This window comes from Chiloscyllium plagiosum, unplaced genomic scaffold, assembly GCF_037043375.1.
Source record: "Chiloscyllium plagiosum isolate Xiang-an unplaced genomic scaffold, Cpla_swu_hap1 HiC_scaffold_44, whole genome shotgun sequence".
NCBI classification, from domain to species: Eukaryota; Metazoa; Chordata; class Chondrichthyes; order Orectolobiformes; family Hemiscylliidae; genus Chiloscyllium; species Chiloscyllium plagiosum.
In genome coordinates, this window is record NW_028270182.1 from 20,963,953 (window position 1) to 20,987,203 (window position 23,251).

The 23,251-nt window shown below is 52.3% G+C and overlaps 1 protein-coding gene across 1 annotated transcript in view; it reads left to right on the forward strand.

Moving 5' to 3' along the window:
- The window catches only part of LOC122547338 (voltage-gated potassium channel subunit beta-3-like), an 80,127-nt gene extending 57,507 nt beyond the window's left edge, over positions 1-22,620 (forward strand). The window contains exons 10-13 of the mRNA XM_087982877.1: positions 5,703-5,797; positions 11,449-11,569; positions 12,648-12,736; positions 20,843-22,620. Coding sequence (XP_087839003.1) covers positions 5,703-5,797; positions 11,449-11,569; positions 12,648-12,736; positions 20,843-20,932 — 395 coding nt within the window. The 3' untranslated portion in view covers positions 20,933-22,620. The remainder of the gene's footprint in view (positions 1-5,702; positions 5,798-11,448; positions 11,570-12,647; positions 12,737-20,842) is intronic.
- Positions 22,621-23,251: the final 631 nt, after the last annotated feature.

Genomic DNA, 23,251 nt, shown 5'->3' on the forward strand with positions numbered 1-23,251 from the left:
AAGGGAAATTGTGGTCTCTAAAGAAGGAGGCCATCTGGTGTGTTCTGTGGTGGAACTGGTCCCCATCACCAAACCATCGTCTCCCAGACCATATAGAACCTCATCACCTCAGGAGATCTCCCACCCACAGCTTCCAACCTCATAGTCCGGGAAACCCGCACTGCCCGGTTCTACCTCCTTCCCAAGATCCACAAGCCTGACCACCCTGGCCGACCCATTGTCTCAGCATGCTCCTGCCCCACTGAACTCATCTCTACCTACCTCGACACTGTCCTATCCCCCCTAATCCAGGAGCTCCCCACATACATTCGAGACACCACCCACGCCCTCCACCTCCTCCAAGACTTCCGTTTCCCCGGCCCCCAACGCCTCATCTTCACCATGGATATCCAATCCCTCTACACCTCCATCCGCCATGACCAGGGCCTCCAAGCCCTCCGTTTTTTCCTCTCCAGACGTCCCCAACAGTACCCTTCCACCGACACTCTCATTCGTTTGGCCGAACTGGTCCTCATCCTTAACAATTTCTCCTTTGAATCCTCCCACTTCCTCCAGACCAAAGGGGTAGCCATGGGCACAATATGGGCCCCAGCCATGCCTGTCTCTTTGTTGGCTACGTAGAGCAGTTGATCTTCCGTAATTTCACCGGCACCACTCCCCACCTCTTCCTCCGCTACATTGATGACTGCATTGGCACCACCTCGTGCTCCCGCGAGGAGGTTGAGCAATTCATCAACTTCACCAACACATTCCACCCTGATCTTAAATTTACCTGGACCATCCCTGGCAACTCCATCCCCTTCCTGGACCTCTCCATCTCCATTAATGACGACCGACTTGACACTGATATTTTTTATAAACCTACCGACTCCCACAGCTACCTGGATTACACCTCTTCCCACCCTACCTCCCGTATTCCCAATTCCTCCGCCTCCACTGTATCTGCTCCCAGGAGGACCAGTTCCACCACTCTGCCGAGGACATGGAGGTCCTGGGCCTCCTTCACCGCTGCTCCCTCACCACCCGATGCCTGGAGGAAGAACGCCTCATCTTCCGCCTCAGAACACTTCAACCCCAGGGCATCAATGTGGACACCCTCTCCTCCCTGACCTATCACCTTCATCCCCTCCCCCACTCACATATTGTACTCTATGCTACTTTCTCCCCACCCCACCCTCCTCTCGTTTATCTCTCCACCCTTCAGGCACTCTGCATGTATTCCTGATGAAGGGATTTTACCCGAAACATCGATTTTACTGCTCCTCGGATACTGCCTGAACTGCTGTACTTTTCCAACACCTCTCTAATCTAAACATTTGGATACAGAATTGGCTCAAAGGTGGAAGACAGAGGGTGGTGGTGGAAGGTTGTTTTTCAGACTGGAGGCCTGTGACCAGTGGAGTGCCACAAGGATCGGTGCTGGGCCCACTGCTTTTTGTCATTTACATAAATGATTTGGATGTGAGCATAAGTGGTACAGTTACTAAGTTTGCAGATGACACCAAAATTTGGAGGTGTAGTGGACAGCGAAGAGGGTTACCTCAGATTACAACAGGATCTGGACCAGATGGGCCAATGGGCTGAGAAGTGGCAGATGGAGTTTAATTCAGATAAATGTGAGGTGCTGCATTTTGGGAAAGCAAATCTTAGCAGGACTTATACACTTAATGGTAAGGTCCTAGGGAGTGTTGCTGAACAAAGAGACCTTGGAGTGCAGGTTCATAGCTCCTTGAAAGTGGAGTCGCAGGTCGATAGGATAGTGAAGAAGGCGTTTGGTATGCTTTCCTTTATTGGTCAGAGTATTGAGTACAGGAGTTGGGAGGTCATGTTGCAGCTGTACAGGACATTGGTTAGGCCACTGTTGGAATATTGCGTGCAATTCTGGTCTCCTTCCTATCGGAAAGAGGTTGTGAAACTTGAAAGGGTTCAGAAAAGATTTACAAGGATGTTGCCAGGGTTGGAGGGTTTGAGCTATAGGGAGAGGCTGAACAGGCTGGGGCTGTTTTCCCTGGGGTGGGGGAGTCCAGAACTAGAAGGTATAGGTTTAAGGTGAGAGGGGAAAGGTATTAAAGGGACCTAAGGGGCAACGTTTTAACACAGAGGGTGGTACGTGTATGGAATGAGCTGCCAGAGGAAGTGGTGGAGGCTGGTATAATTACAACATTTAAAAAGCATCTGGATGGATATATGAAGGGTTTTAGACTCCCTTGCCCAGGGAAAAGGCCTTGTCTGTTTATCCTATCCATGCCCCTCACGATTTTGTAAACCTCTATAAGGTCAACCCTCAGGGGTTATGCGCCAAGTGCTGGCAAATGTGTTAAGATTAGGTTGGGATATCTGGTCGGCATGGATGGGTTGGACTGAAGGGTCTGTTTCCATGCTGTACATCTCTATGACTCAAAATACAACACAAACAAACCTCAAATATGTCATAAACGCAAAATAAACATTTAAAAAGACACTTTGCAAGCACTTCAAAAACTTGATGTGAACACACTGTACACACATCAGAAACACCAACCAAAGTCTTAACTGTGTCTCAAACGGCAGCCTGTCATCTGAAACACAGAGTCATAGAGTCCAAAGATGTGCAGGGCAGGGTGAATTGGCCGTGCTAAATTGCCCATAGTGTTCAGTGCATTAGTCAGAGGGAAATGGGTCTGGGTGGGTTACTCTTCGGAGGGTTGGTGTGGTCAGGTTGGGCTGAAGAGCCTGTTTCCACATTGTAGGGAATCTACAGCACGGAGACAGGCCCTTCGGCCCACACTGGTCCATGCCGACCAAAATGTCCATCCACGCTAACCCCATTTCCCTGCACTTGGCCCATATCCTCCTAATCCTTCCCTATTCATGTATGTGTCCAAATGCCTTTTAAATGTTGTTTAATGTACCCGCCTCAACCACTTCCGCTGGCAGCTCATTCCATCTGCGTACCACCCTCTGGGTAAAAACGTTGCCCCCTCAGGTTCCCTTTTATTCTTTCCCCTCTCACCTTAAACTGATGCCCTCTAGTCCTCAATTCCCCAACCCTGGGAAAAGACTGAGTGCGTTCACCCTATCCATGCCTCTCATGATCTTATACACCTCTATAACATCCCCTCCTCAGTCTCCTACGCTCTAAAGAAAAGAGTCCTCACTTGTCCAACCTCTCCCTGGAACTCAGTCCCTTCAGACCTGGCAACATCCTTGTAAACCTCCCCTGCACACTGTCCAGTTTAATAACATCCTTCCAATAGCAAGGTGACCAAACCTGAACACAGTACTCCAAGTGCGGCCTCACCAACGTCCTGTATAACTGCAACATAACTTCCCAATGTCTATACTCAATGCCCTGACTGATGAAGGCCAGTGTGTCTAAAGCCTCCTTCCCTGCCCTGTCTACCTGGGACTCCACTTTCAGAGAACCCTGCACCTGAACTCCAAGGTCCCTCTGTTCCCCTCCACTCCTTAAGGCCCTCCCATTCACCATGAAAACTCCTACCTTGATTTGACTTTCCAAAATGCAAGGCCTCACACTTATCGATATTAATTTCCATTTGCCATTTCTCGGCCCACTTCCCCAGCTGATCAAGGTCCTGCTGCTATTTCCGATAACCTTCCTCACTGTCCACGATGCCGATTAGTTTAGTGTCATCAGCAAACTCACTAATCATACCTTGCACATTCTTATCCAGATCACTGACATCGGTAACAAACAGCAATGGGCCCAGCACCGAGCCCTGAGGCACTCCCCTAGTCACAGGCCTCCAGTCCGACAAGCATCCTCCCACTATTACCCTCTGCTTCCTACCACCAAGCCAATTGTCGATCCAATTTGCCAGGTTCCCTCTGGATTCCATGGGATCTGACCTTCCAGAGCAGCCTCCCATGTGGAATATTATCAAAGGCCTTACTGAAACCCATATAGACTACGTCTACCACCCTGCCCTCGTCAACCTTCCTGGTCACATCAAACAGTGCCTCAGTTGGCAGCATGTCCTCTGCAGTGCGGACAAATTCCATCTATTACTCTTTCTTTATGCCTGTCTCCCCCACCCTCCAGGTCTCTATCTCTTTCTCTCTCTCTCTCTCCCCCTCACTTCCTTCCTCTGTCTCCCTCATAGTCCCTTTCCTCAGTCCCTCTCCCTTTCTGTTTCTAACCCGTTGTCTCTGTCAGACGTGAGCTTTCTGTCTCTGACTGTCTCTCCCTTTCTGTCTCTGACTGTCTCTCCCTTTCTGCCTCTGACTGTCTCTCCCTTTCTGCCTCTGACTGTCTCTCCCTTTCAGTCTCTGACTGTCTCTCCCTTTCAGTCTCTGACTGTCTCTCCCTTTCTGCCTCTGACTGTCTCTCCCTTTCAGTCTCTGACTGTCTCTCCCTTTCTGCCTCTGACTGTCTCTCCCTTTCTGTCTCTGACTGTCTCTCCCTTTCTGCCTCTGACTGTCTCTCCCTTTCAGTCTCTGACTGTCTCTCCCTTTCTGTCTCTGACTGTCTCTCCCTTTCTGCCTCTGACTGTCTCTCCCTTTCTGCCTCTGACTGTCTCTCCCTTTCAGTCTCTGACTGTCTCTCCCTTTCTGCCTCTGACTGTCTCTCCCTTTCTGTCTCTGACTGTCTCTCCCTTTCTGCCTCTGACTGTCTCTCCCTTTCTGTCTCTGACTGTCTCTCCCTTTCTGCCTCTGACTGTCTCTCCCTTTCTGTCTCTGACTGTCTCTCCCTTTCTGCCTCTGACTGTCTCTCCCTTTCTGTCTCTCTCCTTCGTTCTCTGTTGTTCAGGGCTTTCATTTTCTCTCCAATATTTTTCTCGCGATATGTATCTCTCTTTCCTTCTCTCTCTCTCCATTTTTCTCTTTCTCTGTTTCTTTCTAGCTATCTATGCCCTCCCCTCTCTCTCTCTCTCTCTTCCCCTCTCTCTCTCTCTCCCTCCCTCTCTCTTCCTCCCCTCTCTCTCTCCCCCTCTCTCTCCCTCTCTCTCTCTCCCCCTCTCTCTCTATTTGCCTCTCTTTTCCCCCTCCCCCCCTCCCCCCTCTCCCCCCTCTCTCTCCCCCCTCTCTCTCCCCCCTCTCTCCCTCTCCCTCTCTCCCCCTCCCCTCGCTCTACCCCTCCTCTCTCTCCCCCTCTCTCGACCCCTTTCTCTCCCCTCCTCCCCTCTCTCTCTCTCTCCCTCTCTCTCCCCCCTCTCTCCCCCCTCATCCCCCTCTCTCTCGACCCCTCTCTCCCCCCCAGTCTGTCCCTCTCTCTCTCTCTCCCTCTGTCTCTCTCCCTCTCTCTCCCTCCTCTCTCTCCCTCCTCTCTCTCTCCCTCTCCCTCTCTCTCTCATCCCCCTCTCTTTCCCCATCTCTCTCCCTCTCTCTCTCTCTCTCTCCCCCCCTCTCTCCCCCCTCCCCCCCTCTGTCCCTCTCTCTCTCTCTCCCTTCCCCCCCTTTCTCTCCCCCCCTGCCCTCCCTCTCCCTCCACTCTCTCTCCCTCTGTCTCTGTCCCTCTCTTTCTCCCTCTCCCTCCCTCCTCTCTCTCTCCCTCTCACTCCCCCCTCACTCCCTCTCTCTCTTGCCGCCCCTCTTTCTCCTCACCACCTTTTCCCATCTCGCTCTCTCTCCCTCTCTCTTGCTCTCTCTATCTCTCTCTCGCTCCCTCGCTGTCTATCTGTCATTCACAGATTCCCTTTAGTCTCTCGGTCTTGTTTCCTTCCCCAGATCACCCTTAAGTGAAAGTTCTGTATCTCTCTCAGGTCTAGGAGTGATGACATGGTCACCATTGGCATGTGGCTTAATCACTGGAAAATATGAAGATGCCATTCCAGAAAATTCCAGGGCATCATTGCCGGTAAGATTCAGTGATATACAACTTTTCCCTGGAAACAAAATCTATAGGAGAGACTCAAAATTCAATCCTCGGTTAATCAGCATCAGGAGGAATTGGATTACTACAGAGTAAAGCTCCCTCTACACTGACCCTCTCTCCCATCAAACACTCCCAGGACAGGGACATCACAGGGTTAGATACAGGGTAAAGCTCTCTCTACACTGTTCCCCCATCAAACACTCCCAGGACAGGGACAGCACGGGGTTAGATACAGAGTAAAGCTCCCTCTACATTGTCCCCACCAAACATTCCCAGGACAGGGACAGCATGGGGTTAGATAAGAGTAAAGCTCCCTCCACACTGTCCCCCCATCAAACACTACCAGGACAGGGACAGCACGGAGTTAGATACAGAGTTAAGGCCTCAGCCTCAAGGACCTACACTCACTGGGCCTGTACTCACTGGGCCTGTACTCACTGGGCCTGTACTCTCTGGGCCTGTACTCACTGGGCTTGTACTCACTGGGCTTGCATTCACTGGGCCTGTGCTCACTGGTCTTGTACTCACTGGTCTTGTACTCACTGGGCCTGTACTCACTAGGCCTGTACTCTCTGGGCTTGTACTCACTGGGCTTGTACTCTCTGGGCCTGTACTCGCTGGGCCTGTACTCACTGGGCTTATACTCACTGGGACTGTACTCACTGGGCTTGTACTCTCTGGGCCTGTACTCTCTGGGCCTGTACTCACTGAGCCTGTACTCAATGGGCCTGTACTCACTGGGCCTGTACTCACTGGTTCTGTACTCTCTGGGCCTGTACTCACTGGTCGTGTACTCTCTGGGCTTGTACTCGCTGGGCCTGTAATCACTGGATCTGTACAAACGGGGCCTGTACTCAATGGGCTTGTACTCACTGGGCCTGTACTCACTGGGCCTGTACTCACTGGGCTTGTACTCACAGAGCCTGTACTCACTGAGCCTGTACTCTCTAGGCTTGTACTCACTGGGCCTGTAATCACTGGGCTTGTACTCACTGGGCCTGTACTCACTGGGCTTGTACTGACTATGCCTGTACTCACTGAGACTGTACTCTCTGGGCTTGTACTCACTAGGCCTGTACTCACTGAGCCTGGACTCACTGGCTTGTACTCACTGGGTTTTTACTCACTGGGCCTGTACTCACTGGGCTTGTACTCACTGGGTCTGTACTCACTGGGCCTGTACTCACTGAGCCTGGACTCACTGTGCCTGAACTCAATGGGCTTGTACTCACTGAGCCTGTACTCTCTGGGCTTGTACTCTCTGGGCTTGCACTCACTGGGCTTGTACTCACTGGGTTTTTACTCACTGGGCCTGTACTCTCTGGGCTTGTACTCACTGGGCCTGTACTCACTGGGCTTGCACTCACTGGACTTGCATTCACTGGGCTTGTACTCTCTGGGCCTGTACTCACTGGGCCTGTACTCACTGGACTTGCATTCACTGGGCTTGTACTCACTGGGCCTGTACTCACTGGGCCTGTACTCTCTGGGCTTGCAATCACTGGGCTTGTACTCACTGGGCCTGTACTCTCTGGGCTTGTACTCACTGGGCTTATACTCACTGGGCTTGTACTCACTGGGTTTTTACTCACTGGGCCTGTACTCACTGGGCTTGTACTCACTGGGCTTGTACTCACTGGGTTTTTATTCACTGGGCCTGTACTCACTGGGCCTGTACTCACTGGGCTTGTACTCACTGGGTCTGCACTCACTGGGCCTATACTCACTGGGCTTGCACTCACTGGGCTTGTACTCTCTGGGCTTGTACTCTCTGGGCCTGTACTCACTGGGCATGTACTCACTGGGCCTATACTCACTGGGCTTGCACTCACTGGGCTTGTACTCTCTGGGCTTGTACTCTCTGGGCTTGTACTCTCTGGGCTTGTACTCTCTGGGCCTGTACTCACTGGGCATGTACTCACTGGGCATGTACTCACTGGGCTTGTACTCACTGGGCTTGTACTCACTGGGCTTGAACTCATTGGGCCTGTACTCACTGGGCCTGTACTCACTGGGCCTGTACTCACTGGGCCTGTACTCACTGGACATGTACTCACTGGGCCTGTACTCACTGGGCTTGTACTCACTGGGCTTGAACTCATTGGGCCTGTACTCACTGGGCCTGTACTCACTGGGCCTGTACTCACTGGACATGTACTCACTGGGCATGTACTCACTGGGCCTGTACTCATTGGGCTTGTACTGACTGAGCCTGTACTCAATGGGCTTGTACTCACTAGGCCTGTACTCACTGGGTTTGTACTCTCTGGGCTTGTACTCACTGGGTCTGTATGCTCTGGGCTTGTACTCACTGCGGCTGTACTCACTGGACATGTACTCACTGGGCATGTACTCACTGGGCCTGTACTCACTGGGCTTGTACTCACTGGGCCTGTACTCACTGGGCCTGTACTCACTGTGCCTGTACTCTCTTGGCCTGTACTCAATGGGCTTGTACTCACTGGGTTTGTACTCTCTGGGCTTGTACTCACTGGGTCTGTATGCTCTGGGCTTGTACTCACTGCGGCTGTACTCACTGGACATGTACTCACTGGGCATGTACTCACTGGGCATGTACTCACTGGGCTTGTACTCACTGGGCTTGTACTCACTGGGCTTGAACTCATTGGGCATGTACTCACTGGACCTGTACTCATTGGGCTTGTACTCACTGAGCCTGTACTCAATGGGCTTGTACTCGCTAGGCCTGTACTCACTGGATTTGTACTCTCTGGGCTTGTACTCTCTGGGCCTGTACTCACTGGGCCTGTACTCACTGGGCTTGCACACACTGGGCTTGCACTCACTGGGCTTGAACTCTGTGGGCCTGTACTCACGGGGCCTGTACTCACTGGGCTTGTACTCACTGGGCCTGTTCTCACTGCGTCTGTATTCTCTGGGCCTGTACTCACTGCGGCTGTACTCACTGGTCTTGTACTCACTGGGCCTGTACTCACTGGGCTGTACTCTCTTGGCCTGTACTCAATGGGCCTGTACTCACTGGGCCTGTACTCACGGGGCATGTAATCTCTGGGCTTGTACTCTCTGGGCTTGTAATCACTGGGCTTGTACTCTCTGGGATTTTATTCACTGGGCTTTTACTCACTGGGCCTGTACTCACTGGACCTGTACTCACTGGGCATGTCCTCACTGGGCTTGTACTCACTGGGCATGTACTCACTGGGCCTGTACTCACTGAGCCTGTTATCTCTGGGCTTGTACTCACTAGGCCTGTACTCACAGGGCTTGTACTCTCTGGGCCTGTACTCACTGGGTCTGTATGCTCTGGGCTTGTACTCACTGGGCTTGTACTCACTGGGCTTGTACTCACTGGGCATGTACTCACTGGGCATGTACTCACTGTGCCTGTACTCACTGGGCTTGTACTCACTGGGCCTGTACTCACTGGGCCTGTACTCACTGGGCATGTACTCACTGGGCATGTACTCACTGGGCCTGTACTCACTGGGCTTGTACTCACTGGGCCTGTACTCACTGGGCCTGTACTCACTGTGCCTGTACTCTCTTGGCCTGTACTCAATGGGCTTGTATTCACTGGGATTTTACTCACTGGGCCTGTACTCACTGGGCCTGTACTCTCTGTGCTTTTACTCTCTGGGCCTGTACTCTCTCTGCCTGTACTCACTGGGCTTGTACTCTCTGGGCCTGTACTCACTGGGCATGTACTCACTGGGCATGTACTCACTGGGCTTGTACTCACTGGGCTTGTACTCACTAGGCCTGTACTCACTGGGTTTGTACTCTCTGGGCTTGTACTCACTGGGTCTGTACTCACTGGGTTTGTACTCTCTGGGCTTGTACTCACTGCGGCTGTACTCACTGGACATGTACTCACTGGGCCTGTACTCACTGGGCATGTACTCACTGGGCATGTACTCACTGGACCTGTACTCATTGGGCTTGTACTCACTGAGCCTGTACTCAATGGGCTTGTACTCGCTAGGCCTGTACTCACTGGGTTTGTACTCTCTGGGCTTGTACTCACAGGGCTTGTACTCTCTGGGCCTGTACTCACTGGGCCTGCCTCACTGGGCTTGCACACACTGGGCTTGCACTCACTGGGCTTGAACTCTGTGGGCCTGTACTCACGGGGCCTGTACTCACTGGGCCTGTTCTCACTGCGTCTGTATTCTCTGGGCCTGTACTCACTGTGGCTGTACTCACTGGTCCTTTACTCTCTGGGCCTGTACTCAATGGGCTTGTACTCACTGGGCTTGTACTCACTGGGCTTGTACTCACTGGGCCTGTACTCAATGGGCCTGTACTCACTGGGCCTGTACTCACGGGGCATGTAATCTCTGGGCTTGTACTCACTGGGATTTTATTCACTGGGCTTTTACTCACTGGGCCTGTACTCACTGGACCAGTACTCACTGGGCATGTCCTCACTGGGCTTGTACTCACTGGGCTTGTACTCACTGGGCATGTACTCACTGGGCATGTACTCACTGGGCCTGTACTCACTGAGCCTGTTATCTCTGGGCTTGTACTAACTAGGCCTGTACTCACAGGGCTTGTACTCACTGGGCTTGTACTCACTGGGCTTGTACTCACTGGGCATGTACTCACTGGGCATGTACTCACTGGGCCTGTACTCACTGAGCCTGTTATCTCTGGGCTTGTACTAACTAGGCCTGTACTCACAGGGCTTGTACTCTCTGGGCCTGTACTCACTGGGTCTGTATGCTCTGGGCTTGTACTCACTGCGGCTGTACTCACTGGGCATGTACTCACTGGGCCTGTACTCACTGGGCCTGTACTCACTGGGCCTGTACTCACTGGGCTTGTACTCACTGGGCTTGTACTCACTGGGCTTGAACTCATTGGGCCTGTACTCACTGGGCCTGTACTCACTGGGCATGTACTCACTGGGCATGTACTCACTGGGCCTGTACTCACTGGGCTTGTACTCACTGGGCCTGTACTCACTGTGCCTGTACTCTCTTGGCCTGTACTCAATGGGCTTGTATTCACTGGGATTTTACTCACTGGGCCTGTACTCACTGGGCCTGTACTCACTGGGCTATATACCCACTGGGCCTGTACTCACTGGGCCTGTACTCACTGGACCTGTTCTCACTGCGTCTGTATTCTCTGGGCCTGTACTCTCTCTGCCTGTACTCACTGGTCTTTTACTCTCTGGGCTTGTACTCACTGGGTTTTTACTCTCTGGGCCTGTACTCACTGGACCTGTTCTCACTGCGTCTGTATTCTCTGGGCCTGTACTCTCTCTGCCTGTACTCACTGGTCTTTTACTCTCTGGGCTTGTACTCACTGGGTTTTTACTCTCTGGGCCTGTACTCACTGGACCTGTACTCACTGGGTTTATACTCTCTGGGCCTGTACTCTCTCTGCCTGTACTCTCTCTGCCTGTACTCACTGGGCCTGTACTCTCTGGGCCTGTACTCTCTGGGCCTGTACTCTCTGGGCCTTTGCCTGATGGTCATTCTCCGTGCATTCAAACTGGGGATTGCCGAGTGGGCCTGACCTCAATTTGACCTCTGACCCATCTTGACCATTTGATCTTGCCAGTGTCCTGCCGACCATCTGAGGTTTTCCATGATGTTCTTTGCTCGAGTTCTGACTGAGTCTGACCCTATGTTGGCCTGCAGGGTTATGAGTGGCTGAAGGCAAGAATAACGAGTGAGGAAGGCCAGCTACAGCAAGCCAAGGTGACGGCCCTGCAGCCAATCGCCGAGAAGATCTCCTGCACCCTCACCCAGCTGGCGATTGGTGAGCCTGCCCTCTGTGGGGGTGGGTGGGTGGGAATGTCGAATGGAAAGTATATGTCAGAGTCAACAAGGCCTGGGGTGAGGAGGGACGGCCATCTTTTTGCAATGTCTAACCAAGCCAATGTCTAAACAAGCCAACTCCCGACCTGCAGTTGCCATAAACTTGAATGCATTGGCCAGTGGACTAGGCTTTAGACCTACACCCGCTGGATTTGAAGTCATCATTGGCTCCCATTGATGCCAAGTGAGAACATTGTGGGAACCATTGGGATTATGTACAGTGGGAGTGAATGGGAAGGGGTTTGGGTCCATTGTGATGGTATACAATGGGAGTGATTGGGAAGGGGTTTGGTTCCATTGGGATGGTGTACAATGGGAGTGATTGGGAAGGGGTTTGGGTCCATTGTGATGGTGTACAATGGGAGTGATTGGGAAGGGGTTTGGGTCCATTGGGATGGTGTACAATGGGAGTGATTGGGAAGGGGTTTGGTTCCATTGTGATGGTGTACAATGGGAGTGAAGGGGTAGGGATTTCGGTTCATTGGGATGTTGTACAGTGGGAGTGGATGGGAAGGGGTTTGGATCCATTGGGATGGTGTACCATGGGAGTGAATGGGAAGGGGTACGGGTCCATTGGAATTGTGTACAATGGGAGTGAATGGGAAGGGGTTTGGGTCCATTGGGATAGTGTACAATGGGAGTGATTGGGAAGGGGGTTGGGGTCCAGTGGGATGGTGTACAATGGGAATGAATGGGAAGAGGTTGGGTCCATTGGAATGGTGTATAATGGGAGTGAATGGGAAGGGGTTGGGTCCATTGGGATGGTGTACAATGGGAGTGAATGGGAAGGGGGTTGGGGTCCAATGGGATGGTGTACAATGGGAATGAATGGGAAGAGGTTGAGTCCATTGGGATGGTGTACAATGGGAGTGAATGGGAAGGGGTTGGGTCCATTGGGATGTGTATTTCAGTCAGTTGTGATTGGATACACAGATCCTTTGGACTCTCTGACGTGGGGACCTGTGTATGTAGATTGTTCCTGAACACTGCGATAGTCTGTGCTCGTATCTCCCTATCAGCCTGGTGCCTGCGCAACGAGACAGTCAGTTCCGTCCTACTCGGAGTATCAGACGCTGGGCAACTACGTGAAAACCTAGCTGCTATTCAGGTAGGAGTCCGAACGTACGGCATTCCTAAACTGGGGAAAACCTGACAGGGGCTTTGAGAGTTCCTGAACGTTTGCTCCAATGTCGAACAAGGCAGCAGTGAGGGCATCGCAAACAGCAGCAAGGCTTAGGAGGTAAAGAGGGATTCACAAAACGGGGACGATTTCTAAAATATTAAGAGGATAGGACTTCACTCCCCAATCCTCTGCTGTTTCTCACAGAGCTCAGGTCACTGTCAATCCAGAGCAGCTTTATCATTTTCATCCATCTTTACATCTCTCTCTCTGCCAATGCATGACTCAAATTCCTCCAGCCCCCACACCCTCTCCCTATCTCTGTACCCACCAACAGCCCCGACACCCCCTCCCTATCTCTGTACCCATCATCAGCCCCGACACCCCCTCCCTATCTCTGTAACCTCCACCAGCCCCTACACCCCCTCCCTATCTCTGTAACCAACTCCAGCCCCAACACCCCTCCCTATCTCTGTAACCCCCTCCAGCCCCTACACCCCCTCCCTATCTCTGTAACCCCCTCCAGCCCCAACACCCCCTCCCTATCTCTGTAACCTCCTCCAGCCCCTACACCCCCTCCCTATCTCAGTAACCCCCTCCATCCCCTACACCCCCTCCCTATCTCTGTAAACCCCTCCAGCCCCTACACCCCCTCCCTATCTCTGTAACCCCCCTCCAGCCCCTACACCCCTCCCTATCTCTGTAACCCCCTCCATCCCCTACACCCCCTCCCTATCTCTGTAACCCCCTCCAGCCCCGGCACCGCCTCCCTATCTCTGTAACCCCCTCCAACCCCTACCCCTTAAGTCTCTTTTATATCTTTCCCCTCTCACCCTAAACCTATGCCCTCTAGTTCTGGACTCCCCCACCCCAGGGAAAAGACCTTGTCTATTTATCCTAACCATCCCCCTCATGATTTTATAAACCTCTATAAGGTCACCCCTCAGCCTCCGACGCTCCAGGGAAAACAGCCCCAGCCTGTTCAGCCTCTCCCTGTAGCTCAGATCCTCCAACCCTGGCAACATCCTTGTAAATCTTTTCTGAACCCTTTCAAGTTTCACAACATCTTTCCGATAGGAAGGAGACCAGAATTGCACGCAATATTCCAACAGTGGCCTAACAAATGTCCTGTACAGCCGCAACATGACCTCCCAACTCCTGTACTCAATACCCTGACCAATAAAGGAAAGCATACCAAACGCCTTCTTCACTATCCTATCTACCTGCGACTCCACTTTCAAGGAGCTATGAACCTGCACTCCAAGGTCTCTTTGTTCAGCAACACTCCCTAGGACCTTACCATTAAGTGTATAAGTCCAGCTAAGATTTGCTTTCCCAAAATGCAGCACCTCGCATTTTTCTGAATTAAACGCCATCTGCAACTTTTCAGCCCATTGGCCCATCTGGTCCAGATCCTGTTGTAATCTGAGGTAACCCTCTTCGCTGTCCATGACACCTCCAATTTTGGTGTCATCTGCAAACTTACTAACTGTACCTCTTATGCTCACATTCAAATCATTTATGTAAATGACAAAAGGTAGAGGGCCCAGCACCAATCCTTGTGGCACTCCACTGGGCACAGGCCTCCAGTCTGAAAAACAACCTTCCACCACCACCCTCTGTCTTCAACCCTGTGCTGTCCCTGTGCTGGGACTGTTTGAGGGTGACAGTGGAGAGGGAGCTTTACTCTGTATCCAACCCTGTGCTGTCCCTGTGCTGGGAGTGTTTGATGGGGACAGTGTAGAGGGAGCTTTACTCTGTATCTAACCCCGTGCTGTCCCTGTCCTGGGAGTGTTTGATGGGGACAGTGTAGAGAGAGCTTTAACCTGTATCCAACCCTGTGCTGTCCCTGTTCTGGGAGTGTTTGATGGGGGGACAGTGTAGAGAGAGCTTTACTCTGTGTCTAACCCCGTGCTGTCCCTGACCTGGGGTGTTTGATGGGGACAGTGTAGAGGGAGCTTTACTCTGTATCTAACACTGTGCTGTCCCTCTGCTGGGAGTGTTTGATGGGGACAGCATAGAGGGAGCTTTACTGTGTATCCAACCCCGTGCTGTCCCTGCCCTGGGACTGTTTGATGGGGGGAACAGTGTATAGGGAGCTTTACTCTGTATCGAACCCTGTGCTGCCCCTCTGCTGGGAGAGTTTGATGGGGACAGTGTAGAGGGAGCTTTACCCTGTATCTAGCCCCGTGCTGACCCTGCCCTGGGAGTGTTTGATGGGGACAGTGTAGAGGGAGCTTTACTCTGTATCTAACCCCGTGCTGTCCATGTCCTGGGAGTGTTTGATGGGGACAGTGTAGAGGGAGCTTTACTCTGTATCGATCTCCGTGCTGTCCCTGTCCCTAGGAGTGTTTTAGGGGGACAGTGCAGAGGGAGCTTGACCCTGTGTCTAACCCCGTGCTGTCCCTGTCCCTGGGAGTGTTTTAGGGGGACAGTGTAGAGAGAGCATTACTCTGTATCTAGCCCCGTGCTGTACCTGCCCTGGAAGTGTTTGATGGGGGGACAGTGTAGAGGGAGCTTTACTCTGTGTCTAACCCCGTGCTGTCCCTGACCTGGGGTATTTGATGGGGACAGTGTAGAGGGAGCTTTACCCTGTATCTAACACCGTGCGGTCGCTGTCCTGGGAGTGTTTGATTAGGATAGTGTAGAGGAAGCTTTACTCTGTATCCAACCCTGTGCTGTCCCTGTCCTGGGAGTGTTTGATGGGGACAGTGTAGAGAGAGCTTTAACCTGTATCCAACCCTGTGCTGTCCCTGTTCTGGGAGTGTTTGATGGGGGGACAGTGTAGAGAGAGCTTTACTCTGTGTCTAACCCCGTGCTGTCCCTGACCTGGGGTGTTTGATGGGGACAGTGTAGAGGGAGCTTTACCCTGTATCTAGCCCCGTGCTGACCCTGCCCTGGGAGTGTTTGTTGGGGACAGTGTAGAGGGAGCTTTACTCTGTATCTAACCCCGTGCTGTCCATGTCCTGGGAGTGTTTGATGGGGACAGTGTAGAGAGAGCTTTACTCTGTATCTAACCCCGTGCTGTCCCTGTCCTGGGAGTGTTTTTGGGGGACAGTGTAGAGAGAGCATTACTCTGTATCTAACCCCGTGCTGTACCTGCCCTGGGAGTGTTTGATGGGGGGACAGTGTAGAGGAAGCTTTGCTCTGTATCCAACCCTGTGCTGTCCATTTGCTGGGAGTGTTTGATTGGGGACAGTGTAGAGAGAGCTTTACCCTGTATCTAATCCCGTGCTGACCCTGTCCTGAGAGTGTGTCATGGGGACAGTGTAGAGGGAGCTTTACTCTGTACCTAACACCGTGCTGTCCCTGTCCTCTGAGTGTTTAATGAGGGGGACAGTGTCGCGGGTGCTTTACTCTGTACCTAACACTGTGCTGGCACTGTCCTGGGAGTGTTGATGGGGTCAGTGAAGAGAGAGCTTTACTCTGTATCCAACCCTGTGCTGTACCTGTGCTGGGAGTGTTTTTTGGGGACAGTGTAGAGGAAGATTTACCCTGTATCTAGCCCCGTGCTTTCCCTGTCCTGGGAGGGTTTGATGAGGGACACTGTACAGGGAGCTTTACCCTGTACCTCGCCCCGTGCTGTCCCTGTCCTGGGAGTGTTTGATGGGAGGACAGTGTAGAAGGAGCTTTACTCTGTATCCAACCCCATGCTGTCCCTGTCCTGGGAGTGTTTGATGGGGACAGTGTAGAGGGAGCTTTCACCTGTATCCAACCCTGTGCTGTCCCTGTCCTGGGAGTGTTTGATGGGGGACAGTGTAGAGAGAGATTTACTCTGTATCTAGCCCCGTGCTGTCCCTGTCCTGGGAGTGTTTGATGGGGGACAGTGTAGAGAGAGATTTACTCTGTATCTAGCCCCGTGCTGTCCCTGTCCTGGGAGTGTTTGATGGGGGACAGTGTAGAGAGAGATTTACTCTGTATCTAGCCCCGTGCTGTCCCTGTCCTGGGAGTGTTTGATGGGGACAGTGTAGAGAGAGATTTACTCTGTATCTAGCCCCGTGCTGTCCCTGTCCTGGGAGTGTTTGATGGGGGACAGTGTAGAGGGAGCTTTACTCTGTATCTAACCCCGTGCTGTCCCTGTCCTGGGAGTATTTGAGGGGGACAGTGGAGAGGGAGCTTTACTCTGTATCTAACCCCGTGCTGTCCCTGTCCTGGGAGTGTTTGATGGGGACAGTGCAGAGGGAGCTTTAACCTGTATCTATCCCAGCGCTGTCTCTGTCCTGGGAGTGTCTGATGGGGATAGTGTAGAGGGCGCTTTACTCTGTATCCAACCCTGTGCTGTCCCTATGCTGGGAGTGTTTGATGTGGACAGTGTAGAGGGAGCTTTACTCAGTATCCAACCCTGTGCTGTCCATGTCCATGGGAGTGTTTGATGGGGACAGTGTAGAGGGAGCTTTACTCTGTATCTAACCCTGTGCGGTCGCTGTCCTGGGAGTGTTTGATGGGGACAGTGTAGAGCGAGCTTTACTCTGTATCTAATCCCGTGCTGAACCTGTTCTGAGAGTGTTTCATGGGGAAAGTGTGGAGGGAGCGTTACTTAGTATCCAACCCCTTGCTGTCCCTGTCCTGGGAGTGTTTAATGAGGGGGACAGTGTAGAGGGAGCTTTACTCTGTATCTAACACCGTGCTGGCACTGTCCTGGCAGTGTTTATGGGGTCAGTGCAGAGGGAGCTTTACACTTTATCATACCCCGAGCTGTCCCTGTCCTGAGAGAGTTTGATCGGGACAGTGTAGAGGGAGTTTTACTCAGTATCCAACCCCATGGTGCCCCTGTCCTGGGAGTGTTTGATGGGGGCGAACAGTGTAGAGAGAGCTTTACTCTGTATCTAACCCCGTGCTGTCCCTGTCCTGGGAGTGTTTGATGGGGACAGTGTAGAGTGAGCTTTAATCTGTATCTAACCCCGTGCTGTCCCTGTCCTGGGAGTGTTTGATGGGGGGGACAGTGTAGAGGAAGCTTTACTCTGTATCCAACCCCGTGCTGTCCCTGTCCTGGGAGTGTTTGATGGGGACAGTGTAGAAGGAGCTTTACTCTGTATCTAACCCCGTGCTGTCCCTGTCCTCGGAGTGTTTGATGGGGGACAGTGTAGAGGGAGCTTTACCTTTATCTAACCCCATGTTGTCCCTGTCCCTGGGAGTGTTTGATGCGGACAGTGTAGAGAGAGCTTTACTCTGTATCTACCCCCACGCTGTCCCTGTCCTGGGAGTGTTTGATGGGGACAGTGTAGAGGGAGCTTTACTCTGTCTCCAACGCTGTGCTGTCCCTGTCCTCGGAGTGTTTGATGGGGGACAGTGTAGAGAGAGCTTTACCCTGTATCTAACCCCGTGCTGTCCCTGTCCTGGGAGTGTTTGATGGGGACAATGTAGAGAGTGCTTTAACCTGTATCTAACCCCATGCTGTCCCTGTCCTGGGAGTGGTTGATGGGGACAGTGTAGAGAGAGCTTTACTCTGTCTCCAACCCTGTGCTGTCCCTGTCCTCGGAGTGTTTGATGGGGACAGTGTAGAAGGAGCTTTACTCTGTGTCTAGCCCCGTGCTGTCCCGGCCCTGGGAGTGTTTGATGGGGTGAGTGTAGAGAGAGCTTTAACCTGTATCTAGCCCCGTGCTGTCCCTGTCATGGGAGTCTTTTAGTGGGACAGTGTAGAGGGAGCATTACTGTGTATCTAACCCCGTGCTGTCCCTGTCATGGGAGTCTTTTAGTGGGACAGTGTAACCCCGTGCTGTCCCTGTCCTGGGAGAGTTTGATGGGGACAGTGTATAGATGGAGCTTTACTCTGTATCTAATACCGTGCTACCCTGTTCTGAGAGTGTGTCATGGGGACAGTGTAGAGAGAGCTTTACTCAGTATCTAACCCCACGCAGTCCCTGTCCTGAGAGTGTGTCATGGGGACAGTGTAGATGGAGCTTTACTCTGTATCCAACCCCATGCTGTCCCTGTCCTGGGAGTGTTTAATGAGGGGGACAGTGTCGCGGGTGCTTTACTCTGTACCTAACACCGTGCTGTCCCTGTCCTGGCTGTGTTGATGGGGTCAGTGAAGAGAGAGCTTTACTTTGTATCCAACCGTGTGCTGTCCTTGTCCAGGGAGTGTTTGATTGGGGGACAGTGTAGAGGGAACTTTACTCTGTACCCAAGCCTGTGCTGTCACTGCGCTGGGAGTGTTTGATGGGGGACAGTGCAGAGAGAGCTTTACTCTGTATCTAACCTCGTGCTGTCCCTGTCCTGGGAGTGTTTGATGGGGACACTGTAGAAGCAGCTTTACTCTGTATCTAACGCCGTGCTGTCCCTGTTCCTGGGAGTGTTTTAGGGGGACAGTGTAGAGGGAGCTTTACTCTGTATCCAACCCTGTGCTGTCCCTGTCCTGGGAGTGTTTGATGGGGACAGTGTAGGGGAAGCTTTACTCTGTATCTTACCCCGTGCTGTCCCTGACCCTGGGAGTGTTTGATGGGGGGACAGTGTAGAGAGAGCTTTACTCTGTATCTAGCCCCGTGCTGTCCCTGTCCTGGGAGTGTTTGATGGGGACAGTGTAGAGCGAGCTTTACTCTGTATCTAGCCCCGTGCTGTCCCTGTCCTGGGAGTGTTTGATGGTGGGACAGTGTAGAGGAAGCTTTACTCTGTATTAGCCCCGTGCTGTCCCTGTCCTGGGAGTGTTTGATGAGGACAGTCTAGAGGGAGCTTTACTCTGCATCTAGCTCCGTGCTGTCCCTGTCCTGGGAGTGTTTGATGAGGACAGTCTAGAGGGAGCTTTACTCTGTATCTAACCCCGTGCTGTCCCTGTCCCTGGGAGTGTTTGATGGGGGAGAGTGTAGAGGAAGCTTTACTCTGTATCTATCCCCGTGCTGTCCCTGTCCTGGGAATGTTTGATGGGGACAGTGTAGAGAGAGCTTTACCATGTATCTTACCCCGTGCTGTTACTGTCCTGGGAGTGTTTGATGGGGACAGTGTAGAGGAAGCTTCACTCGGTATCTAACCCTGTGCTGTCCCTGTCCTGGGAGTGTTTGATGGGGGACAGTGTAGAGGAAGATTTACCCTGTATCTAGCCCCGTGCTGTCGCTGTGCTGGGAGTGTCTGATGGGGGGACAGTGTAGAGGGAGCTTTACTCTGTATCTATCCCCGTGCTGTCCCTGTCCTCGGAGTGTTTGATGGGGACAGTGTAGAGGAAGCTTTACTCTGTATCTAACCCTGTGCTGTCCCTGTCCTGGGAGTGTTTGATGGGGACAGTGTAGAGAGAGATTTACTCTGTATCTAGCCCCGTGCTGTCCCTGTCCTGGGAGTGTTTGATGGGGACAGTGTAGAGGGAGCTTTACTCTGTATCTAACCCTGTGCTGTCCCTGTGCTGTGAGTATTTGATGGGGACAGTGTAGAGGGAGCTTTACTCTGTATCTAGCCCCGTGCTGTCCCTGTCCTGGGAGTGTTTGAGGGGGACAGTGTAGAGGGAGCTTTACTCTGTATCTAACCCCGTGCAGTCCCTGTCCTGTGAGTATTTGATGGGGACAGTGTAGAGGGAGCTTTACTCTGTATCTAGCCCCGTGCTGTCCCTGTCCTGGAGTGTTTGAGGGGGACAGTGTAGAGGGAGCTTTACTCTGTATCGAACCCCGTGCAGTCCCTGTCCTGTGAGTATTTGATGGGGACAGTGTAGAGGGAGCTTTACTCTGTATCTAACCCCGTGCTGTCCCTGTCCTGGGAGTGTTTGGTGACTGATCTCATGTTTGAAATCGATATAGTTTTCATCTCTGTTATGACTATTTCTCCTCGAGGTCATTGAGGAAGATTTAGCAGTTTGTTGGTTTTCTGTTGAGTATTGCCATTTTATTGTGCACTGGACTGAAAACTGGTGCTGGAAAAGCGCAGTTAGTCGGGGCATAAGATTTTCCTCACATTCCTGATGAAGGGTTTATGCCCGAAATGTCGATTTCCCTGCTCCTCGGATGCTGCCTGACCAGCTGTGCTTTTCCAGCACCACCCTCTCGAGCCTGATGCCCAGCCTCTGCAGTCCTCGCTGTCCACAATTACCGTGCCCTGTTGGTTTGTTGGGATGTTCTCATTCAGGGTTCTCATTGCTGAGTAGCTGATCACATTGTTGATATTTTCTCTGTCCAGATCCTTCCTCAGCTGACTCCACAGATTCTCAGCGATATCGAGGTCATCTTGACCAATAAACCCAGCGTCAGAAGCGAATTCAAGGCCTAGAGACTGAAAACGTGAATTTCGGCAGCTCGCTTCATCTTCTGTGAGCTTCTGCTCCGACCTCTCCCTCTTTTCTGGTTGACTTTCTGGGCCATGTGGTAGCCCCAAAACATCCAATGACCCCCAATGCCCAGTGTCCACTCCTGTCACTTGGCTGCACCTCTGATGCCCCCCACAGGTGAATAGTTTGCCCATCGCTGAGTGCCAGGGATGCAACAGAAGCAAGGGTGCTTCCTCAGAGTCCTTACCATGTTGAGGATTGCGTGCTTAGGCTGCAGGACAGCTGGGAGAAATACAGGAGCACATTTGGGAACCGTAGCTTGGAAAAAGGTCATTGAAACATAATTGGAGGGTCAACATCAAACAATCTTGGTGTACAAGTCTCATTCTGCTCTCTGATCCTTCAGTGGCCCAGAACCCTCCCTATCTCTGTAACCCCCTCCAGCCCCTACACCCCCTCCCTATCTCTGTAACCCCCTCCATCCCCTATACCCCTCCCTATCTCTGTAACCCCCTCCAGCCCCTATACCCCTCCCTATCTCTGTAACCCCCTCCAGCCCATACACCCCCTCCCTATCTCTGTAACCCCCTCCAGCCCCTACACCCCCTCCCTATCTCTGTAACCCCCTCCAGCCCCTATACCCCTCCCTATCTCTGTAACCCCCTCCAGCCCCTACACCCCTCCCTATCTCTGTAACCCCCTCCAGCCCCTACACCCCCTCCCTATCTCTGTACCTCCCTTCTCTTGCACTATCTGGGTGAAGGCATTTCTATTGAAGTCCTGACTGGATTTATTAGGGACAGTCTGAGATGAGTAGTCATGGTCTCCTCCCACAAATGGGACACCCACCTTATTGAAACCCCTTCAAAGACCACGATCAGCTCCCACTGCCCTCAGCGTCCTGGCAAGCTGGTACTGCAGAAACATTGAGTCTCTCCTGGGGTAGTTACCTCCCTCTCAATCCCCCCAACCTAGTGACTGGCCTTTCTACCTCTCCCTTGTGTGTTGTGTCCTTTAAAGCAGGTGGGAATTGCAGTACACAGTGCTCTGAGCGTGATCTACACATTTCGTCAACTTGACTATCGTCCCCCTGCACTTCAGTTGTGACCAGCCAGCTATGGTCAGCTTTAGCATCAGCACAAGTCAGGCTTTTACTGATTGATAATTAGCGACAGAAATACTTACACTGACAAATGGCTGACTGTTGGTGCTGAGATTTCTGGGTAGTTTTTCCCTTTGGTGGCAGAGTTGGGAACCACATGAATGCAGAAATAGCAATATGGACCCGCGGGTGCGGTGGGGAGGGGGTTGTGCACGAGGAGAATGTGCTTTTGACCCATCGTGTTGGCATGATCCAGAATGGTAAGGTCCTGGGGAGTGTCGCTGAACAAAGAGACCTTGGAGTGCAGCTTCATAGCTCCTTGAAAGTGGAGTCGCAGGTAGATAGGATAGTGAAGAAGGCGTTTGGTATGCTTTCCTTTATTGGTCAGGGTATTGAGTACAGGAGTTGGGAGGTCATGTTGCGGCTGTACAGGACATTGGTTAGGCCACTGTTGGAATATTGTGTGCAATTCTGGTCTCCTTCCTATCGGAAAGATGTTGTGAAACTTGAAAGGGTTCAGAAAAGAGTTACAAGGATGTTCTGGATTAGTGGTGCTGGAAAAGCACAGCAGTTCAGGCAGCATCCGAGGAGCAGTAAAATCGATGTTTCGGGCAAAAGCCCTTCATCACTATTCCTGTATTCCGGATGAAGGGCTTTTGCCCGAAATGTCGATTTCGCTGCTCCTCGGATGCTGCCTGAACTGCTGTGCTCTTCCAGCACCACTAATCCAGAATCTGGTTTCCACCATCTGCAGTCATTGTTTTTACAAGGATGTTGCCAGGGTTGGAGGGTCTGAGCTACAGGGAGAGGCTGAACAGGCTGGGGCCGGAGCATCGGAGGCTGAGGGGTGACCTTATAGAGATTTACAAAATTATGAGGGGCATGGATAGGGTAAATAGACAAAGTCTTTTCCCTGGGGTCGGGGAATCCAGAACTAGAGGGCACAGGTTTAGGGTGAGAGGGGAAAGATATAAAAGACACCTGAGGGGCAACTTTTTCACACAGAGGGTGGTGCATGTATGGAATGAGCTGCCAGAGGATGTGGTGGAGGCTGGTACAATTACAACATTTAAGAGGCATTTGGATGGGTACATGAATAGGAAGGGTTTGGAGGGATATGGGCCGGGTGCTGGCAGGTGGGACTAGATTGGGTTGGGATATCTGGTCGGCATGGACGGGTTGGACCGAAGGCACTGTTCCCGTGCTGTACATCTCTATG